Genomic DNA, 23,951 nt, shown 5'->3' on the forward strand with positions numbered 1-23,951 from the left:
CAGTGTTCTTGGGTTTGCCTGGTACCTTCTTTCTGCATGTCTGTGCAACTCTCTGCCTAAGCACTTTTCTTATAGCCATGTGGAGCAGGACAGAGTACTCAGGATTTAATGTCCCAGAGACAGCCGTCAGCAAAACATGTGACAAAACTGGCAGGGTAAAGACCACAGCTATATTGCTCTTCATGTAAGACATTTCCAAGGTGGTTTGTACATCATTCCAAGATTCCCAGTAAGGTTTTTGTGTAGCTGCACACAGCAGAAACCTACTCATTCACATGCTTTGGGTCTGTTCTCTTCTTGATCTTACCTACCCACTCCCTTGTTTGAGCTTCCTGACATCAGTAAACTACTTGTACTCAAGTCTTTGGTCAAACTTATCTTAATGTTAGGAAAGAGGACTATGCTCTTCCTGCATATTCTGAAAAATATACTTATATCAATGCACCCTAAATTCCTGTCAGCTTTCCTTCTCACATTCCTTCTCAGCCATTGGTTTCTTCCTGAACATCATCATATAGAAGTATCTTCAGTGATTCTATAAAGGGTAAATCAATTCCTGTAGTTCTGAAAATATCCACATTACTCCTTCATTCTTAAATTACATTTTAAGAATTACATATTTTAGCATTTTTATTGGGAAAGTCTGTCATTAGACTAATTTTCATTCCTTTGTAGGTAACTCTGGTTCTTTCAAGAAGTTTATTTTTGATATTCTACAATTTCATATTGTGCCTTGTGTGTATCTCTCTGTATGTGCATATGTTTAATTGATACTACTTGGGGTTCATCAGATATCCTAAATGTGAAAATTCTTATATTTCATCAATCCAGACAATTACCCAAATATTTTCCAATCTGCACTGGCTCATTTTCTCTTTCTAATTCTCCAAATGAACACAAGGTTAGACTTCATTCTCTCTCTCAGATCTTTTAACATATTTTTTAAAATATTTTTGTCATCTCTATTTCTTTTGCTTGTTAACTTTGTTTTTTTTTAAATTTTTTTTCCAGCTTTACTGATATATAACATTTTATAAGTGCAGGGTGTACAGTGTTCATCTCTATCTTTAGGTTTAATTCTTTGATCTATTTCTAGCTCATGAATTCTTTAGCCATATCCAATTAGCTTTCAACCTATCCACTGACAATATTTTTGTTTCTGTAACTTTAGTTATTTTAAGATGTGAATAATTTTATATGGTATTGTTATTCTTTTATGTTTTAAATTTCCTACATTATTTCTTTAAACATTTTGAAACACATGTATACTCTACTTTTGATAATTACAAAATCCGAAGTTCTAGTACTGTAGCTTCCTATTTCTCTTACTGGCTTATTTCTCTGTTGTTTTATAAATTTGCATTTGTACTCATAGTTGTCAGAAAATCCTATAAAACCAGGATTTATGATATTGTTCCTGTACAGAGAATGTACCAGATTCCTTTCATTGCTTATAATTTAATAAGACAATGGCTGAGAATGGTCTTGACCCTGCTAATTGAGTAAACTGAAACCCCAGATTCTAGGAAGGATGGACCTATAATTAGAAATTGTGAGGGTGCTTTGTTTTGTATCACCTAGAGATCAGGGTCTTTATTCCTTTTTGGCTCCTGCGAGTTCCCTTCTATTGTTTTGAGCTTAGGTCTGATTATATAAAAAGAAGTTTGATATCTACTTTCCAGCATTTCAGTTGGTTCCCACAAGAGATTCTTTCACTTAATCTATACTGCCATATTGATAGAAATGGAAGTCATATATCTGGCTTGTTTTTTTTTGTTGGTGCTTTTTCTTTTTGTTTTTGTCTTTGGGTGGCAATAATATGAGTTACAAGCAAAACATGTAATGCTACAAAATTATAGTAATAGAGTATCACCCCAAGGATATGTCAATAAAGGTAATTTATTATTAAAATGTATAGTGCCAGGAACTGGCCGAATCTAGTTAATGGTATTTTTATAACATTTTCAGAGGAATGATGCTTTTATTTCAAATTTTTATAAATTTATTACCTTTGATTGGTGACGGATTCCTTTTAAGGAAAGGAAGTTTTGTTGTCCTCAGAGGAAATGGCTTTCCAACATCAAACTTTCTGACCAACTTGGACACAGTATTCCAGAGATGTTCAAAGTCCTTCATAATGTCATTTCCCAAGTTCAAATGTAAACCTATGTGACAGTTAAGAGTACTAAACTAAGTACAGGAAGTCATTTCCACATACGCAGAGGTACACATTTTGACTAAACTGATAGATATGAAATTCTTGTAAACAGGAAAGTTTAAGTGAGTTCTACACTGCACCTAAGTGAAAATGGTCCCTAGTGAGACTGCAGATTTAAAAATATATCATGTTTTCCTATTTGATAACTAAGCACTAAAATTATAACTTAGCTAACAGTAACAGATGGTGAGTATTTAATTACTCTTTAAGGTAATAAAAATATATTACAACAGCACTTTACAGCCAACAAAATTGAATAAAAACTGATTTTTCAGAGATGAAAAAATTTGTAGAAGATTTCTAAACTTCTATGTAGCTAATTCATTCCAATGTTTGTAATATGTGTAACAAAATCCTAGCTGTCAAAGAAGCTTCATTAATGTTCAATTACAGTTCTCTTAAAATGTATGGTTCTTTTTACTATTAAGAAACAGCAGAAAATTTATTCTAAGAAAATAGAGCAAAGAAAGAAAAGTAAATTACTTATAACAAATACACAAATCATCTTTATCTTTGGGAAAAATTAAAACTATTTAAAAATCTAATAACAGTAGGGTGATTGCATTAATTAGAATAAATACTATGTTAGATGAACAAATTCAGCTGTCAAAATGATCTATAAATGACAAATACCCAGACATGTATTTTTACAAAATCATTGTGGAGTAATATTAGAAATGTTTTAAAATATTCACTCTGATCACAACTGAGTAAAACTTACATACATGTGTAAACAAAGACTGGAAGGAAAACGATTGCTGTTACATGTTGGAAATATAGGAATATGATTTTGAAGTTTTAAATCCTTGATAATGTTTGTCTCTGGGGAAAAGTATAATTATTGTAATATACTAAGGTGGTACCTTGAACATTTTCATTTTCATAGTAAAAAGCAATGTTCTTCAACAAAAGCTCATCACTTAAATCAGAAAGGTGAGTTAAATTCAGATTCCAAAATTCAAAAATATTTATATTGCTTAGGATGAAATAGTCACACCACTTTTTCTGAAAATCAGAAATAAAACCAAGTTATTTACAATGTTGGTATTAGTGATAAACAATATTATGACTTAAACACATCAATAATGCAAAGAAAAGCAAGTTGGTAGGGCTCTTCCAATTCTTATTAATATAAGCCCTTTCAGGCTGGGGAATGATGAATGCTTTATACCTTAAAAAATTAAAGCAAAAAATGAAATCAAGCTGACCAAAAAATTAATTCAGTATAGTTCTTTATTCTGAAGCATAGAAATCCACTTTGGCTATTAAAAACATTTTTTCTCACACTGTAATCCACAGATACAGACCCAAGGCTATAGAAATACTTCTGCTTTCAAATGTGCCTCTGTTCTTTATGTAAGTCTTACTGTTTTCTAATTTTACTTTCAGATCAAAAGAGCTTTTATTTAAAAAAAGTGGGGGAGGAGACTGAGAGAGAGAGAGGAGTAGAGAGCATTTGATTTTTCAGGGATGTAAGAGATGCCAAGTCCTTCAAACTCAAAGCGCCCCATCCATTTACCTTGGTATGCCCACACTGAGTCTATGGTGAGGCTGTTCCCACCTGACACAGACAGGATGTCATCACTGACCATACTATGTTCAGGGTAGAGGAAACATGAATGGCAACCTCAGAAAGTGAGAGCCTAATCATCGTTTATTACAAGTGTTTGTGGCACTTATAATAAAAGGTGAAAATATCTCTGATTTCTATTAGTTCCAAAGTGTTTGAGAAGTTAAGTTCACAGGGAGAAGACTGGGTCTCCTCTGCACCATGCTCCCTAATGATTAGACATAAAAGCTTTCCAAATGTGAACAATTTATTTATCTATACTGATATGGAATTTTAACCTAGGGTTATCCAATAGAAATGTAACATGGGCAAGCTGCATATGCTATTTAAAATTTTCTGGAAGTCACATTTTTTTTAATGCTTGAAATTAATTTTATTTTATTTACACAACTAACATATCCCAAATATTAGCATTTCAATGTGTAATCAATATAAAAATATTAACAGAATAGTTTATCTGTTTTTCATAGTAAGTTTTTGATATCTGGTTTTTTTCTAAACTTGCAGCACATCTCAATTCAGACTACCCACATTTCAAGTGTTCAATATCTACTTTTGGCCACTGCATTGGACAGCCTAACTCTAACCAGGTATTTAAGGGATGCTGCCCAAGGTTCATGATGAAGTCATAAATACCAAAGAAGGAAGACCTCCTACTTAGACTGTAGCTTTATCTACAAATAAAACACTGCAGAGGTCACCACAGAGCCACAGAATAGTGGTTCTCAAATGCCAACATAAGTCTTACCTGGAGAGTTTGCTAAATAAAACACAGATTGCTAGGCACCATCCAGGGACTGATGCAGCGGGTTTGGGGTGGAGCCCAAGGCTCTGCACTTCTAACATGCTCTCAGGTGAGGCTGATGCTGCTGGTCAGGGAGCCACTGACCATGTAAGGCTTCCCCTCCCGCCATTCCTTTGCCACAATACCACAGAGTCCACAGGAATAGGTGAGAAACTGTATAGCACAAGGTTCTCATTTTCTTTACATCCTATGAGTAAGGATCCACATGATCTCTAGCATCCAGATGTGAGGTACCACGAATTTCTCTTTTGTTGGTTCAGCTGCTTTCTCCAAAGGACTCAGAATATGCCTTTTCCTGTGAAAATGTCAGAGACTACCTGAAGCTACCCTTCCAGCTGCCCGTGTCTACTAACATGAAGGATGAAGAATGGGGAAGACCAGGGGGCTGTGAACTGAGACAGCCATCTCCCCACAGTGAGGTACCGGAGGATGTGGGAAGGGCACAGATGTAGGGGCTACACAGAGAGAAAGGTACATCTCAATATGATAATTTCCAAGCTGTGCTACTGGGCTACCTAGCCTTTCTAAGCCCAAGTTCGCCATTTGTAGAATGAGGACATAGGGGCTTGCTGTTGTGTCTTACTGAGGTAACGTAGCTGAGGTACACATATGAAGCAGGCACAGAATAAATGGTAGCCATCCAGATCAGGTCCAGTGACCCATGCCTTCCTAATCAAGGAGTGATTTTTACCAGCTAAAATGCTATGTCCTGCAGAGTCATCTTAGAACATTCCCTAATTTAGAAAGATTTTGTAATGTCCATTTACCTAATGCCCCTTTAGCATAAAAAATTTATAAAACTCTTTATAAATGAAACTTATCTATACAGAGCATTTACTTAAATCTGCAAATCAAAACCACAGTTTTGCATTCATACCATTCAGTCGTTGAGTCATGGAATTCAAGCTATATAAAAATGAGGAAAATTTTGAATATTTCTGAGCAATACAATAAAACTCTTAGCATAATATTGATATTATAATGTATTATTTCAGTATCTGACATGTAGTATCAATATGTTCAATGTATTAAACTGACATGACTTATACCAGAATATGTAAAGTAAATTAAATAGGGGCTAGAAATAAAGACTTACTACTCTTTTTAATTAAGCATATTCGCCTCTTCCTGGCAAACTATCGAAAATGCCTAGAGGAAAGGTCCCAACTAGGATTTTGGATACAGTGAAATATAATAAACCAAAATATTAATAGTTATCAGCATTGATTTCAGTGGTGGGTCGCTGGGTTTTTCTTTTTCTTTTGCTATTTTCCTAAAGTCTACAAGTTTTCTCTAAATATCCTCTATAATGTACACAGATAACAAACTATTATACTGATTTCTTCAATTCCTCTCAAGAGAGGAACATAATTGTCACCAATCCCTTATAGCTGACGCTACAATAACCTGGTCTTGACAGAGACTGGAAGAAGGAAAACAAGCTTTCTCCTTAGGTTGGATATATATCATGCTATTTGTTATTACTACCAGAGCTGTTAAAATTAGAAAATGACTGATTTAGGTTATTAAACTTTTAAAGCCCCCAAAGGGCTAACATTGTTCCCACATAAATACAATTTTGAAGGTGATGGTAGTTTTTAGATATTGAGGAGTAGAAACAAAAAAATAATAAAGAGTATATTTACCATGTTTAAGAAAGTCTTAATGTTTTTAGTCCAATGGGAAGTGATGACTCTTGCACAAGCTCTTTGAGAAAGTGGTATTTGAAGTAGAAACACCACACTGAGACACTGCAGTCTACATAAATCCTCCACCTCTTGCAGGGTTAAGCAATTACTTTGCACCTAAAGAAGTTAAACCAGAGAACAGCTGGCTGCAAAACCATATGATACACATGCAGCCCTACAGCAGTCAGCAGCTACACTTTGCTGTACAGAAATCACATGTTATGACATTCTTGATTCTACATTTTTGAGAGTCCTTTTCTTCATGTATAAACTCAACTGCATTTATACAGATACAAGGTAAAAGGAAAAGGGAATTGCCAGCTCCATTGTAGTTTACCTAAAGCATTTTTTAGTATTTTTAGTTAAGCCAAATTTAGTCTGAGCTGACCAGGCAGCTAGTGAAGTCATGATTCCACTACCAAGCACTAATGGAGCCATACATTAAATGCTCTATTCCATCCAAGTTATCACAATTTAAAAGTTATATTGAAAATTACTAGGGTGAGGAAACCAGGATTATGTAAAACACTGACCCCAATTAGAAAAACTGGGCATTGCATTGCAGGGTTGTCAATGAAACAAGACTTAGACTTGTTTCAGTTACTTCCAAAGGGACAAATTGGGTCTATTGATTAGAAGAATGTATATGAGAGATATATATTTGGTTGTTACCATCTTTTGTGATAACTATTTAAAGTGGCATGCCCAGTCATGTAGAAATATTTTACTAAGAATATATTCAAACAGATACTGGGAAACCAAATATAAAGGATGGTAGGTAAAAGATTATGAGCCTTGCTTACTTCTGAACTCAGAGAGAAAAGAGATACTTTCTTTTCTGTAATAAGACTCTCCAACCAAGAATCCCCAGCCCTCAGATTGTATATAAAATAGTATGTGTACACATGTGAGTGTCTGAATGCATGCATGTGCAATTTTTCTCAGTAAAGTAACAACAATCACACCTGCTGGGTTTTTGTTTTGTCATCAGAAGTAGTCATCTTTCTGTTTTCTAAAAAGTGATGATACATTCTCAAAGACAATGAACATGAAGTAACCCAAAGAACACGTCGAATGTCAGATCCTTCTGGCCAGAGTTGCTTAAGCAGAGAAATAGTTTCACATGCCTGCCACAGAAGAAAATTAGAAAATACAATGATACCTAGAAAAATATTTTTATTCTTAAGTAAGCATTCTAAAAGAAATCAATGGAAAAGGATAGGTCTACATTAAACTATAAATATTTCTGTTAAAAATGATAAAATTTTTAAATGAGAAAACAAGTACAAATATTCCAGTGAAGCTATTAAAAAATGCAAAGAGCTCCTATAAATCAATAAGAAAATAGCTAAGCCTTTAATAAAATGAATAGATAATCCACAAAAGAAATCCAAATATTAATAAAACAGAAAAAAAATACAACCCCTTAATTTAAAAAAAGAACAATTAGATAACATATTTCACTTTCAAGTTAGCAAAGGTAGTAGAAGGCACTGAAAATTTTGTGATGTGTCATTTCTTTTATATTTTGCTATTGAGAGTATTAATAGATATAGAATTATTGCAAGTTATGGAATAATTTATTTCACATGAATAATTATGTTTCCACATAGTGCCACAACCAACTTTAAGAAGTAAAAACTACAGGACAAAAAAGGAACTATATATAGAATTGTACTAGTAATATAGACTTTACCATTTTCAGAATATGAGATATGAATGGACAAAAACTAAGAAGATAGAAGACTTAAATAGCATATTCAATAGGATGCATCTTACAGTTCAAACCTTATACCCCAGTGTTAGAGAATATGCATTACCCTTAAATATGTCCAGCATATTCATAAAAATCTATTATATATTAAATCATAAACATCAGTAACTTCCATAGTGTAGAAATACTGCAAATAGCACTTCGATCACAATACAGTAAAGGTAGAATTTATTTATTTTCAAAGAAGCACAAAGTCCTTTCAATATGGAACTTAAAAATATTTTCTATTAAGCTACACCTAGGTGAAAGGTAAATACAAACTGAAATTACAGTATTTATAAAAGTAATGACAAAAACACTATATATTATAGTCTATGGGATAAATTTAGTACAGTAATCAGAGGAAAAATTCATTGCACTAAACATATTTAGCAATAGAAATGAAAAAATAAAAAGTGGATCAAATTCTTAGCTCTAAAAATCTAAAATGGAAGAACAAAATAAACCAAAGCAAGGAAAGGAAGTAAAATACAAAGATAAAATAATTCACAACATAATAAGAGAAAGGAAAATTGGTAGATCTAACTAAATTAATCAGAGTTCTAAGGATCTTTGAAAAACTTTTAAAAATAGGCAGACTACTATGTAATGATCATTGAGAAATAGAAAAAGTAAAAAATGTACAAAATAAAAATGTAAAGGGAAAAAGTACTGAGACAGAAGAAACTACTTGTTATAAAAGCCTACCTTGCAAACTTCTACACAAATAAATTTGAAATGTATGAAATGGATAATTCTTCATAAGAACAAATTACTAAAATTGACCCCATTATAGTTAGTAAGCATAAAGAAATCAATTTCTACAGAATAGAGAAAATTATCAAGAAATTACCACACAAAAAGCACAGGGCCCATATGGTTTTACAAGGAGCATTCTATCAAATCTTCAAAAACTAGAAAATCCTAACGATCTATAAATTTCTTCAAAATATTGAAAAGGAAGGGAAAATAATCAAATGTTTTTATAAAGCATATCTGGCACTGACAACTAAAAAGATACAGTGCACAGAAAGAATACTACAGAAAAGTTTCATACATGCACATTGATGCAAATTTTCCAAACAAAATGTTATAAACAGAATCTAGCACCATAGTAAGAAAATAATATACCATGAGTGGGATTTATTCCAGGTATGCAGAGTTACTTCAATATTAGGAAAACCATTGATATCAAAATACCATATTAATAAATCTAAGGGGAAAAAATCATATGATTGTATCCACACTTTCAATACACATTATGATAAAAACACTCAAAAATATAAGTTGAGGGTTATCTTCTTAACATCAGAACATATATATATTTAATATAGAAACAGTAGAAACATTTCTACTAAGATCAGGAGAAAAACAACGATGTCCACTATCTCTGCTACTATCCACCATTATTCTAGATTTCTTAGCTAATGAAATTAAACAAGACAAAGCAATATAAGGCATAAGGATAGTATATATGGAAACCTCAAAGAACCAATAGTAAAACTAATTAAAAAATGAAATTTTCAGTGAGGCAACAGGATTTAGAATTATGAAAAATCAACAGATTTCATATGCAAAAACAAAGAGAGAACATAAGGGTAGAGAAAAATCCCATGACAATAACAACAAAACCATCACATACTAAGGAAGAAAGTTAGCAAGAAATGGGCAAAATATGTATGATGAAAAATTTTTAATTCACAAAAGTAGACTTGTACAAATGTAAATATATCCTTTCTTCTTCCATAGAATAACTTAACATAATAAAGATGCCAATTCTCCCCAATTTCATTTATAAATTCAATGTACTCCAATAAAAATACCAACAGGGTATATTTTGAAGTTAGACAAGTTGACAACAGAAGTTAATATGAAAAGATAAAGATGCAAGAATAGCTATGAAAACACTTAAGAGAAAAACTGTAAGTGGAAAAACTATCCCATCAAAACATTGAAAATACTATGAAGTCTTTCCAATTGAAAGTGTAAAACTTGCAAATAAGCCAGCAGAATAGGGCGGAAAGTCCACAATTACTTCTAAATTCATAGAGAAATTTAATAAATGACAAAGGTGGCATCTGACGTCGCTGGGATAAAGATGGGCTTTTGAGTAAATGGCACTGAGTACCCCTTTGATAAAGATAAAATTATATCTATAGCTCACACCATACACAAGGATAAACTCCAAATGGATTAGGGTTCTAACATATTTTGGCTTATTCTATGACTACAGATTTGAAAAAACAAAAAAGGCACATAAATTCAGTTAGTGTATGTTTCTTACAAGATGTAGCTAGCAATTTAAAAACTGCTTTATGTGTATACTAGAATTGCAAAAAATAAGTAAATATGTCGTAGGTGATGATAGCTGAATTTCTCACAAGTGGAGAAAGAAATTATAAATAGAGAGAAAGGGGTAAAAGGAACTATATGGACTGAGCTGGAGCAAAATTTATCAGTATGAACACAATATTTAAGATTGTGAAATTTAAAATAGATGTATATACACTCAGTTGGTACACATCCATATATTCCCTATGTCTGCTGAAAAGGCCTAGAAGCACTGACACTCCAAGAACAATTAACATAGTTCCTAGGTTTTGGCTTCTAAAAACCATTTCTGAATAAAAGTGACCAGAACTGTGGAGAAGTGGTTGATGTCAGGGCCAGAGCAGGGAAAATATAGATGAGACTGGAGGAACGTCTGATGGTTTCAACAAGTGGGACAGTGCTCAAAAAAGCTGGGGCTTGATGAGTTTGGAGATAAACAGACATCCGTGTAACCATCACCCCAATCTATGCCATCATCCCTCAATACAATGTTTTAAGGAAAGAAAACAGATGGGGGCTTGTAAAAGAACACAGGCACAAACCAGAAGGGGTTTCTATGCTCAAGCCTGGGACAACCTGAGCACAGAAATAATTATCACACTAGACTCTAGCACATAATATAAAATAAGTACCCATTAGTCCATAACGATATAAAAAAAGTAAATAAATGGCAGAGTTAGAGCAGCTCTCCCCTTTACTAATCGGGAATGTAGAATTCCAATTTATAAATGGAGAAGGGAAGAGGGAAAGAACATAACCACTCAGCAAAAACACCAGAAATAACTGCTGCAGATAGGATCCACTGGCAGAGTCTAAAATTCACTGGCAGATATTTCTGGTGAAACAGGATTTGCATCTTTAGGAAAGGCAGTAACTTCAGAGAAGAGAAGGCTGACAGGTGCCGGCTTAACCAGCGCTAAGACATGTCAACAGCAGGAACCCTCTGACCCTGCACTGAAGACACAACCTCAATTCAGTGGTATTCTTGCCAAAAACACGTAACCTCATTCCCGTCATGAGAAAACATCAGACAAGCCCAAACTGAGGGGAAACAAAGATAACTGGTCAATAACTTTAAAAAATATCAAGGTCATAAAAGACAAGGAAAGACTGAGAAACTATTAACAGACTGCAGGAGACAAAAGAGAAATAACTAACTGGGAGGTGGGTCCTTGGGTAGAATCTTGGACCAGAAAAAGGACATGAGTGGAAAAGTTAGTGAAATTCAAATAAGGTCTGAAGCTTAAAGTATTCTACAGATGCTAATTGCCTGATTTTGATAAATGTGCCATAGTTGCATATGACGTGAACATTAGGGGAAGCTGGGTGAGACGTATATGTGAACTCTGTGCTTTCTTTGCAACCTTTTTATAATTAAACAATTAGTTCAAATAATAAGTTTTTTTAAGTTTCAGTACCTCTTCCATCATATTTTTCCATTTTAAATTTCCAAAAAGAGATTCTAATGCTAGAACTCTACATTCTTCCAAGTGTTTAATCAGGGCTTTATAAGCATTCTCAATCTTCATTTTATTCTGTAAAAGGAAGACAAGTCATAAATTGTCATAAATAAAATATCTAATTAGTTTCCAACTACAGAAAATCATATGTTGAAGATATTGTTGTTAAAATACATTTCTAAATAAAAAAATTACAGTAATGTAATAAAATGTCATAAATAGTGCCTTTAAAACCTGTCAAATGGCACTATTTTGTATTTGACAAATTCATTTCTGTCTGAGAATTTAGTGCATCTTATTTTTTTAACAACTTTATGAAGAAAAAATACCATAACAAAATTCACTCCCTTTAAAGGTACAATTCAATGACTTTTAGTAAATTTACAGAGTTGTGCTGCTATCACCTTAATCTAATTTTAGAATATTTCCAACATCTCAAAAAGAAGCATTGAATCCATTGAATGTATTGCATTTTATTAGGATAAGTTTCAAATGCACACATAAATAGAGAATAGCATAGCCTACGAAGTAGGTGTCACCTGCCAACAGCCACAATGCAACAGCTTTGCATTTCACACAGTCCTCAAACTAATAAATGAAGTAATATAGTGTTCAATAATTTAGGAAATAAACTATTTTACCAGAAATAAAACCTTCCATTAAAAAATTATTCTTAGGGAGAGATTAGTGCAGATTCTTGTAAGGCACTCTTCAAACTCAGGTTCAGAAATGGCTCTAACAGAATAAAATGAGAACAGCTGATTCTGGTCTCTTCCTAACATAAAAATGAATCCCAGGGCTGTAGGAAAATAGAGTTGAAGATAATTTATGACTGGAGTTCTGACTAAAGCAAAATAAACTTTCTTATCAGATTTCATGACAACCACCTGATGTCTCCAAATACCATGAAAGGCATGACACTATTCTCAGAGAATGAAAAATGCCAATTGACTCAAAAATCATTTTGATGAGATATAGAATGATATTCATAATCAGAATTCTTGTAGGAAGTGAAAAGTAAATAGGAACTAGATTTATTCATAAAATCAGTATGTATTTTTGACTCTCAAAAGTTCAATACAGTAATTAAATATACCAATAAAGCAAAAATAATAAAATCATGGAATTTAATTCTAAATATTTTAAAAATACTATTGATGATTTAAAATTAAGAAATAAACATTTATTTCCCTTCTTCATCAACCATTGCAATTTTTTGTCATTAAAGGCTACCATATTAACTGTCATTTCACTAGTAGGTTTCAGCAACAGAGCCATAAATTTTACCTTCAACTGAATGCATTTCTTCCCCTCACTAACTTGGAGGCAGTACACCACACAGTAGTTAAGGGCTGGAGACAGAGTGTCTCTTTTCAAATCCATGCTCTATCATTCATTTGGTGTTGATGAGTTACTTATTCAAGAACCTATTTCTACATCTGCAAAACACAGATGATACTAACACCTACCTTCCGGGGTTAAATAAAATGACACCTGAGAAGTGTCAAGCACTGCTCTTATGGTAGTAAGTTCTCAATAAATGACTGCATTTGTATTATTACTGTTAATTTTCTAAATCTCCATTAAGCCTTATGGTAATTTCCATAGAAGTGGAAATAAGACTGAGTCAAGTCATTTAAAGATTTTTGATGAATTCCAGAAGAAGTTTTTCTCTTAGATATAAATTACCTGCTCAAAAAAGCTCTGGTTTTTATACAGGCTTGACATAAGGTACCCATAAAGTCTAAGTATGTTGGATGCTTGCCCCGTGGAAAGCACAGCATTGACCTTCATTGACCACGACTGAATGATTAAAAAGTTGAACAGGTGTGTTTGTAGATGGTTCAGCCCTTCATCTGCAACTATCAGGAAATACGGGTAACTCTCTTCCAAGAAAAATTTCCACTCTTGTGATAAGCATCCAGAAAATTTTGTTTGGACATCAATGGTGGTATTATGCTGAAGATGAAGCATTAGCGCAGTCCTCAAAGGAAGAAGTTCAGGGAAGTTGAAGTAGGCGTACTCAGCATCCTATTGGGGGTGGGAGTGAAGTATATCACTTTGAAATTATTAATTAGTAGTTCACTGCTAGTTTAGTTAGTTAACACATATAATTAAAGTCATTAAAGAAATAGGCTCCAACACAGTTTTGTTCTGTTTTACAGTCAAGGAATAGACCCTTAAACCTTGACTGTCATTTCACAAATAACACGCCATAAATCACAATCTGGACTTACACATACATGTGTACCTTTAAGCAGGCACATAATACTCAGGGTTTATCGCCCTTTCCTTCTGCAGTAAAAATGGACGTTCCTCTGGCCAGGATCCTCACCTGATCCTAAACTACTTATGATGTAATTGGCCTACTGATAGGCTACGCTTCCACACCCATAGGCAAATAAACTATTATTGACTGAGTCACTATATAAAGAGCTCCACCCAGTGCTCTGGGTGGAGGCACAGGTGGAGGTGGATTTTGGACCTGCAGACTGCTGGATGCAGATGTGATCCTAGTGCCTGACCTACTGCAGTGAGAATAAAGACAGGTTTAAACCCTTTTACCCCAAGAACATTCCATTGTCATTTCTCTGTCTCACTGAATCCACAGTGAACTTGCCCAGGGCTGAAACCCTCAGGCAAGACACCTTCCCACTCTAATTATTTTCCTTCCCAATCTCACTTCAAAAAGAGAAAGGACAAAAAATTATGTAAGAGCAAATGGTAGATGTATAAATTATTCAGAATGGGAAGCTGAATTGGATCACTTCGTTTAAGAGGCTTGTCCCAAGTCATTGTGACGCCCCGGGAGCACCATCGGTTTTTCTCAAGAGACCAAAATTAGTGCAAAAAACTTAGTATTAGGCTAGAGCCCCAGCTCTTTATTCAAAACATTTCTCATAAGTAGTTAGCGATGTTCAAAAATCTAACAGTAATGTAAACTGAAAAATGATTGAACAAACACACACCAAAATCTAACAGAAACACGAGAGTTTCCTTTGGGGTGAGGATGGGGAACAGGTGGTGGTGCTTATACATATCTGTATTTGACATTTAAAAATTTTACTAATTATATTCATAATCACAAAGAAGACTGTCTTGCTATGGATAAAATGAAAGGTTCTGTGGCCAGGATTCTCACCTGGCTGTGGTTAGCTAGCTCATTACACACGTGTGGGCAATACGTTGCTATTGACTCTATATAAAGAGCTCTGCCCAGTGGTGTGGGGACGACATGGTGGCATGGCTACAAGGCTGCAGGAGAGCTGAGCAGAGGCTGGAGTGGTGGCAGTGCAGAGGTCAGAGGCCCAGAGGACGGCTGTGTGGGACGACTGTGCAGGCAGAGAAGCCAGAGGCAGAGACCAGTTTGCTGCATGTAGACTCACTCTGAGTGGACGAGATTCCAGTGACTGACCTGCCAGCATGGAAATAATAAAGTTGGGTATAACCCTTTCACTCCAAGAACGTTGCCAATGGGTTTCAGGCCTGGGCAAATTCACTATGGATTCAGTATGACCAAAGAAAATGACAGCAGAATGTTCTTGGGGTGAAAGGGTTGTAACGCAAATTTATTCCCACAGTGGCAGGTCAATCACTGGAATTTTGTCCACTCAGAGCTAGTCTGCATGCAGCAAGACAGTCTCTGCCCGCACAGCCGTCCTCTGGGCCTCTGTCCTCAGCACTGCCACCACTCCAGCCTCTTCTGCTCTGCTCTCCTACAGCCTTGCAGCCCTGCCACCAGAGCACTAGGCAGACCTCTTTATATAGAGTCAATAACAACATATTGCCCACACGTGTGTAGTGAACTAGCCGACTAGGGCCAGGTGAGAATCAGGGCCACAACAACCTTCATTTTATCCACAAAAACCAAATATGTTCCCTTAGTGGTGTTTACTATAGAGCAAATAATAGCACAGCAGCATTTGTTAGCCTGACGTTCTTTTGCGCTCATATAAACTGAGTGCTTTGAAGAGAGAAGTAGTTCTCAGATTTGGAAGACTAGAACCCAGAGGCTGCCTGGGCTACTACTGAGGTGATTTCTCATCCTCCTTCATGATTCAGTGTGTCCTTACAAGAAAGTCCCACTCTGAGGAATAAAAAATAATCTTAAGTATGATAATTCTGAACACTGGGATTATAGGTAGTTTTTCTCTTCTTCCTCTTAAATGTTCTTAATGTTTATAGATAAATTTATCTTTATAATAAGGGAAAAACTACTTATAAAATTGCAAGGAATGTTCGTTTCAGTTCTCAAATCTTAAGAAAAGAGCTCAGTTGTCACGTTACCTTGAAGAAAACTACAGCAAACTGCCCCCCTTTACTGACGAGATCCAGCAGATAGCGCTCAACCAAGTAGAAGAAGTGGAGCTCCTGCCCCCACTTAAATGTCTTCTCACATATGAGTGTGACCAGTAAGGAATCTCCATCAACCAGAAAAAATTCAGATTCAACGAAGTCATTGAATAAGCTGGAATATCTAAAGTTACAACAAAAATCACAGAGATTAAGTAAGGTCAAAAAAAGGCAGTAGCATTGTTACTATTATCTCATTTGTATTATCATCAACAAATGCATTTGCTGAGTAATTGTTTTATGTCAGGCTTTATACTAAAATTTGTCAAATATATCCACATGTGTGATTATCCTTCACAGGGAGAAAGCAAAATCATTCCCATTCTGTACATAAGGAAACTTAGGCTCAGAGAGACAGAGCAAATTACCCAAGGTCACATGGCAGAATATTGAGTAGACTAGGAATTTAACACCTTTATTCTGAATATACACCTGTATTACATTCCCTTCCTACTTAATCATTCATTTCTATGTAAAACAATAGGCTCATTGACAGCTGTGGATAAGTAAAACAAAACTATTTTCATTCACCATCAAACAGCTCTAAACATTCTGTGTTAAACATAAGTAACTATATATAGACACATATATATATTTAAATACATGCTATAATATGTATCCTGAGATGGTTGGTTGGTAGGTAGATAGACAGATATCACTTTAAAGCCAAATAAATATACAGGGAATATGATATAAAATTTTATATCTCATTATTTATTACTGCAACAGGACTCACTCAGCTTTTGGTAATGCATCCAAAATGAACTGTGCCATTTCCTCTAACAACATCATGTGTCCTTCTAAACCTAAAAAAAAAAAAAAGGAAAGTGAGTGAATCATTTTAAAAGAGCTATCATTTATTTACTATTTGAGAAAGAAAAAATTATTTTAATTCTATTAAATCTGTGTAGTTTACAGAATCATTATTTTATAATTTACAAATAGTTTAAATTGAAAATTACCCATTCTTGCTGTTGCCTGGGCCTCCAACCTGAACTGCAAAATATTAAATACTGCAAATGCCCTTTACGTTGGCACCTCTAGTGGAAGTTATTAATGAAAATGGTAGATCTACAAAAAAGAAGAAAAATTGAAAAATCATATATTCCATTAACAAAGAGCACTGCAAGACTACTGTGTGTTAAGCAAAATATTAGGCATTGGGAATAGAAGAATGAACAAAAATCAACATGCTGTTATTTTTCAAAGAGCTTTAAATCTATCAGGAAAAAAATAAAATCATACAAACAATGGAAAATTGCAAATGTGACAAAGTCAAAGAGGTCAGAGGAAGTTTCTCTAAAAAGGCAATGCTTGGTTGGGCTGGGTTCTGAAGTATGAAACCAAAATTAATTAAGCATAACTGGGGGAGTAGCATTCCAGGCAGAGGGAATACCAGAATACCATGTGCAAAAGCCCTGTGGTAGAAGAGAGTGCAGAAGGAACTAGATCCTGAAAGAGCCAGTCAGGCAGAGTGAAGAGATTTTAAGAGATCCACTGACAGATCTGAAGCAGGTGGTATTATGACTGACTTTGCACTTTGAAAGATTACACTGGGAATAGCACAGCAAACAGAGAAGATGGGAGCAATGTTCCTGTTAGCAGAGCAGAAAGAAAGACACTGTTCAGAAAAATAATGGTAGTACTTTGAAGTAATATAGTTTGGTGGTAGTTTGAGGCACATGAGGATAATATACATTTAGAAGGTAAGTTTGATATAATTTGGTAATAGATCAAACATGGATGGGAAGAGCAGAAACTGAGTGTTGTCAAGGAAGACCTTCAGATGTAACAGGATGGACAACGAGGCCATCCCTGGGGAGGGAACCTTGGAACACAGTCACATTTCAGGGAAAGATCATGAGCTCATTTGCAGTCATCTTGAGTTAGACTAGCTTTTGAGACTTGCCATATGATATGTCATGTAGGTAATTAAAGATAGAGGTTAAACACAAGGTCTGGGCTAGAGCTGAATGTGTAAGTGAGATTTATGATAAGTGAGACCACTGATGCAGATGATTGGACAGAGAGATACAGCATCATGGAAGAAGAGATAAAGACTAAAATTTCATTTTGTACATCACTGAAATTGAATAGATGGCAAGAGAGAGGGGGACAAGTCTGCAAAGGTAAGTGAGAAAGAAATGACCAAAGAGGCAGAAGAAAACACATGAGCATATTGTCACAGAAACCAAGTATTAAGACATTCTTCAAATATGCTGTATGTTGTGTTAGGGCTGTGAAACTGAGAGAGATGGTAGATGTATAAATAAATATTGAGAAATAGGTAGATAATGGGTAGATAGAGATGGATGATGGTAACGATGACAGATTTATATTACATGATGTTAAGGACCATATAATGGTAAGGCACACATTGATATTAAATATTAAAATAATAATGTAAGGAAGGATATGATTGTAAAAACAAGTAAGCTTGAAGAAAGGAGAAATTTCTGTGGGTGGGGATGTTTAGGAGACATAAATGGGACAAGGGAAAAGCCTGGTCTCTTGTTTGCCAGTCATGACATCTTTTTCAAAGATACCTAGAGCACCTACTCCTCATCAAGCATTCTATATTCTGTGACAAGCAAGTGATCATGAAACATGTCCCCTTACAATCTGGCAATGGTTTAAGAAGAATCAAAACAAACAGTATACTGTGCTGAGTAAACTGGCAGAAATGGTAGAGGAAGCAATTAGAAAACACAGTTCTTCAATAAATGCAATGGTCAGGGTCCTGTGTTCTGAGGTTTCAAAGACATATTGAAAGAGTGAAGAATTATGGAAGCATGCTAGGGAAGATAAGAGATAAAGATAATCAGATTCCAAGCAGAAAAATAACACTAGTTTAATTTCACAGAGATAATGAAAGTACATGACAAATTTGAGATTCTGCAGGTCATTCATTCTACATGGCAGGATACAGGGTGACCTGATTGAAGACAACAGGAAAAGTAGTTATGAACCAGAGTATGAGTCTTTTAACCAGGGAAGAAGTTTAGACATTTTCCTGAAAACTACCATGCACCTCATGCAATCTTCAACCTTACCAATTGCACATTAGCCATACTGACTTCCTTCAGTTCTCTAAGTGGTACCACGACATCAAATAAAAAGATGAGTCAGCAAGAACCAAGCAGACAAGAAAATTACCCCACAGTATGTTTCAGCAGGGAGAATTTCAGAAAAGATAGTGGCAGATTCCACAAGATGAAGTAAGTTAATTCAGAAGTTCCCAGATGTTCACCACGCCCTTCATATCTCAAGAATTTACTGTGGGAAACCTCGGACAAAATAAATAGCTAGTAGTTTATTTGTTAAGCAGTTAATTCCATGCTAATTAATAAATCCTAACAACTTACTTGAAAATATAATACACATAAATTAAAATAAATAACACAGTTTTTAAAGTTAAATAATAATTACTAATGACTTGTGCTTCTTGGACAACACTATACAATTTTCAACAATAGCCATGGCAGCAGAAAAAAGCCCTCCTTAATTTGGTAACAAAGGGATTCCACAGCCTGCCTATGTGCTCTGCTCTCACACATCCTATTTAACTTTACTCCAAACTCATACCCACCTAAATATGCACACAGAATTCACAATCACTAAGCCCAGTGTTCTCTCACTTAAGGGAAAGACATACTAGGGAAAAACACCCCAGCTAACTACCGTAATAGTCATTGAATGAATATATATATATATATATGTATATTCATAAATATATCTGCAATATATTAATATTATATTATAATATACAATACATATATATATTATATACATATATGTATGTATATACTTTATATATATATATATATAAATAAGAATCACTAGACATTTGAGGGAAAATTAAAAAAAGAACTAGATGAATAAACACGATTTGGGGCAGAATAGTTTTTTAAAAAGTACCAATTAGAATTCTCAATAATCACAATCATATTACCTAATAAAATAATCACAGGCTGCTACAGCAAGAAAAAAATGGGCTCATAAAAATTTAAATACAATTTCAGAACAAAAATGCATGTACAGGACAATAGAATGGACATGCTGAAATCTCAAATTAGTTATGATCTATAGATCAAAATCCAGGAAGTATCTTAGAGGACAGAATTAAAAACAGAGAAATGGAAAACAGAAAAAGTTCTAAGAAATATGAGGATAGATCAAAAAGTTCTAAAACTATCCCACAGTAATTCCAGTAGGAGAGAACAAAGATTCCAAAACATGGTGGGCCTAAGAACAATTAAAGATAGGTTTTTTAAGTAGTGTAATAATATTAGGCCAGAGTTAGAGAAAAATATGTATGTTTTGGTTGAAAAGTCTTGCTAAGTGCTGTGCAGAAATAATGACCAAAGAGAAAATCACACTGAGACACAGTTGATTAAATCTGCAGAACTCCAAAAATAAAGATGGAGATGCACTACGAAGAAATGTAAGGGGCCACAGGCAAAGTGAATAAAGGCCTGAGGGCTCTTGCAGACTGACTAGACTTAAATTAATACTAGTACTGAACCATACTGGAGAGTTTAGACACTTAGGCAAGTTAGTTGCCTTCTCTGTGTCTCAGTTTACTCATCTATAAAATTCGGATGCACAATGATATTACTCCCCTCTGGTTGTGTTTTCAAGACATTTAAATGGGTGACCTGAAGCATACAAATTGATTAAAATCGTACCTGGCACACAGAATTCATTAAAATGAGTAGCATTGTTGGATGTTTTGATAAAAGAAGACAATGTTTTCAAAGTTCTGAGGGGAAAATATTTTGAATTTAGGATTCTACATCCAAATAGTCATTCAATCCACTGAGAGGGGAAAAAAAGACAAGTATTACTAAACATTTAAGAAGTCAGAAATATCACCAATGACCTATCTTAAATGATAACTTTTTTAAAGAGATGTTATCAAAAATTAGGAAAAAAAGATCAAGAATGAGGACAATTAATAAATAGTAAGACCACATATGATCCAGAAAAATCTTTAAAGGAAGCTATCAAGAAAAGAGGTAACATAATACTTTGAATTTTAAAAAGTACCAATTTCAAACAGTAGTCTTAAAGATATAAAATTACATTTCCCAGCCAAACATATACCCTGCTTATATAATGAATAATGTGTACGTCATCATAATTTTGTAAGCACTATTCACTGATTTTCAATTTTTCACTCAACATAGAAACAGATCACAGGCATTAAAGTCATAAAATACTGTAAATTATGATAAAACCTGACAACATAAAAATAATATAAATTGGGTGGTTCAGAAAAGGATGAATTCTACAAAAAGAAGGGTGTATACTAAGTTCCTCATTTTTCATAGCAGTAAGTCCAGAGAAAGCATCTAAAGATAATATATCAAAAATTAAGGGTTTCTGGAATCAAGAAGTTAACTTGTCTTTCTTGTAAGCATGGCACCATTGAGTTACCAAATAATAGAAATGGGGAAGTTTCATTTCCATTAGCTGGAGGTTAATCCAGGTAATAAACCGAGACAGAATGATAGAATATCACCATTTCACAATTTCTAATGAATTAATAGATCTTGGTCATTTTAAGTGATAACAAAAATAGGGGTAAATATCTGCTTCCATAAAGAACAACTTCTGTGTCATTGGAATTCTCTAACTAAGAAAAAAGAAGGTTTCACCTGAATTTAATCAAAGCTTTAGTAGCAACGACTAATGGACAAGAAAGAACATGTTAGATGGTACCAAGAACTAGGAGAATCTCTACAAAACAAAAACACACAAACACCTTAACAAATAAATTAAAAGAGAATGAAAACAAATTACAGCTAATTTAAAGACACATCAACCAATCACAATACTGTCAGAACTTAACCTGGATTCCGATTTCAATAATCTTAAAAAGGAAGAAGGGAGAAAAGAGGAATCCTGGGTAATGTATTGGAGGAGACACAGTCCTATCCTGAGAACAATCCTACGGAATGCAAAAAGTCAAGTTCCCAAGGCATTGTCTGCAGAAGAGCTGATCAGCAGTGGGCAGAATTCTAAGATGACTCCGAAGACTCCAGCCACCCTGGTGGACGCATTGGTATAATAACCTACCCTGGAGTGTGGGCAGGACCTGCGGATTTCATGCACAGCCTCTCCGAGATTAGGTTATATAATGTAAAACTGTTTTAGCTGGGGAGATTCTCCTGCTGGCTGTGTAGATACAAACCCCTTGTTGTGAGGCAGCCCAGTGGCTAGGAACCAAAGGTGGGTTCTAAGGCTGAGCGTAACCCCCAGCCAACAGCCAGCAGGAAAACAGTCACCCTCAGTGCCATAGCTGTGAGGAACTGGATTGTTCCAACAACCTGAATGAGCACCAGAGCCTGGACAAGGCTCAGCCCCCGCAGATGCTCCATCTCAGCCTGGTGAGATTCTAAGGAAAGGACTCAGTGAGCCTGGGTCTGGACTTCTGATTCAGGGAAACTGAACTAGTGAATTTTCTGTTGACTTAAGCCACTAAATTTGTGATAATTTGTTATGGAGCAATAGGAAGTGAATAGACGCCCCCTGACCATAAATACATCATTTTAACAGTGTATGAGAAACACGTTCTATTGTGTTAAGGCTCTTAAGTGTAAGGGTGCTGCACAGGCACCACTGGAGAGACTGATCCGTGCCGCTCCCCATTCCGCCAAGTGTGCAGTTAGGCCTGCGGTTCTGCGCTGAGGACGCTGCTGCCCCTCGACCCCTCGTTCACATTTCAGGTTTTATCGCTGCGCCTAGACCCGACGTCCCTTGATCCTCAGACCGGCCGCCCAGCCTGGAAGAGGACCCCTAAAACTCCTGCACGCCCTGCCGTCGCTTCAGACCGCGGACCTCGAGCTCCTCACGCGCAGCCCTTCGTCTCCACGCCCTGACCCCAGGCCCGCAGGAGTCCCATCGCCAAGGCATCCCGCACCCCGCCGGACGCGCGCCCCAGAGCCGCTCCGGCCACCTCCCCGTGCGGAGAGGGAACTAGAGCCCCCGGGGGCACCCCCACTCTGGCTACCTCTGCACGGGGACACGGACTAGAGCCTCGGGGGCATCCCTGTTCTGGGCTCCTCCCCTTGGGGACAGAGGCTTAGAGCCCCGGGGTACATCCCCACTCCGACCGCCCCTAAGGACGCCCCCTTTCAGGCGCCGGGGCACCTGCCGCTCCTCACCTCAGACTCGACAGGCATCTGCTGCGTCCGCAGAGCAGCCGGCGGGGACCAGAGTGGCGGCGGGGACGGGACGCGGGGAGGGAAAGCTTGCGGCGCAGGGCGGGGAGGTTGCGCTGAGCTGTTTCAGTTTCCTTTCCTTCCCCTCTTGTCTCGCTTGAGTTTCGTTTCGGCTCAGAAACCGGGTGCGGCGGTCCGGCGAGCGCGTTCGCATAGTTCGCGGAGTCCGCCCAGGGCGGTGGAATTGGAGTGCGGACAGAGAGCGAGGGTGGGGACACGCGCGCAGGGACCCGGGAGGCGCGCCCCACGCCGAGCGCGGGGACGCGCAGGGGGCTGCGCCTGAAGCCCCGCGCGAGGGGCCGCCGCTCTACCTCGGCAACCCGAGGGCACCGCGCCGGGCGACCGCGGCCGCCGCTCTTCCCCGCCAGCCGCTGGCAGCTTCCGTGGGCCACGAAGCGCTACTGAAAATGAATTGGAAATCGACAAGCCCACCTTTGGTTCTTCCAGACGTGATATTCCTTCCACCACTTGTCTGCCTGCTGACGTTGCGCTTGGGTCCCTGCAGAAGCCTGCCTCCCTTTCCTGTTCGCGCCCTTGTGCGAAGGCC

At 36.4% G+C, this 23,951-nt stretch overlaps 1 protein-coding gene across 7 annotated transcripts in view; it reads right to left on the minus strand.

Moving 5' to 3' along the window:
* Positions 1-23,944, minus strand: part of DDX60 (DExD/H-box helicase 60) — a 96,853-nt gene extending 72,909 nt beyond the window's left edge. For 4 of the 7 annotated variants that reach the window (XR_012129632.1, XM_073232635.1, XM_073232637.1 and 1 more), the window contains exons 1-10: positions 23,348-23,494; positions 17,141-17,249; positions 16,915-16,984; positions 16,113-16,302; positions 13,515-13,856; positions 11,784-11,900; positions 7,247-7,408; positions 6,240-6,398; positions 3,082-3,223; positions 2,010-2,165 (exon numbers count right to left, since the gene is read on the minus strand). Coding sequence is in view for 6 of the 7 variants with exons in the window: in XM_073232635.1 (XP_073088736.1) it covers positions 2,010-2,165; positions 3,082-3,223; positions 6,240-6,398; positions 7,247-7,408; positions 11,784-11,900; positions 13,515-13,856; positions 16,113-16,302; positions 16,915-16,984; positions 17,141-17,144 (1,342 nt within the window). In the remaining variant the exon portion in view is untranslated. Of the gene's footprint in view, positions 1-2,009; positions 2,166-3,081; positions 3,224-6,239; positions 6,399-7,246; positions 7,409-11,783; positions 11,901-13,514; positions 13,857-16,112; positions 16,303-16,914; positions 16,985-17,140; positions 17,250-23,347; positions 23,495-23,836 lie in introns of those variants that run through there. The other 3 variants (XM_037024656.2, XM_037024658.2, XM_037024655.2) reach the window with 3 other exon arrangements.
* Positions 23,945-23,951: the final 7 nt, after the last annotated feature.

The sequence above is a fragment of the Manis javanica genome, chromosome 3 (assembly GCF_040802235.1).
Source record: "Manis javanica isolate MJ-LG chromosome 3, MJ_LKY, whole genome shotgun sequence".
Taxonomy (NCBI): domain Eukaryota; kingdom Metazoa; phylum Chordata; class Mammalia; order Pholidota; family Manidae; genus Manis; species Manis javanica.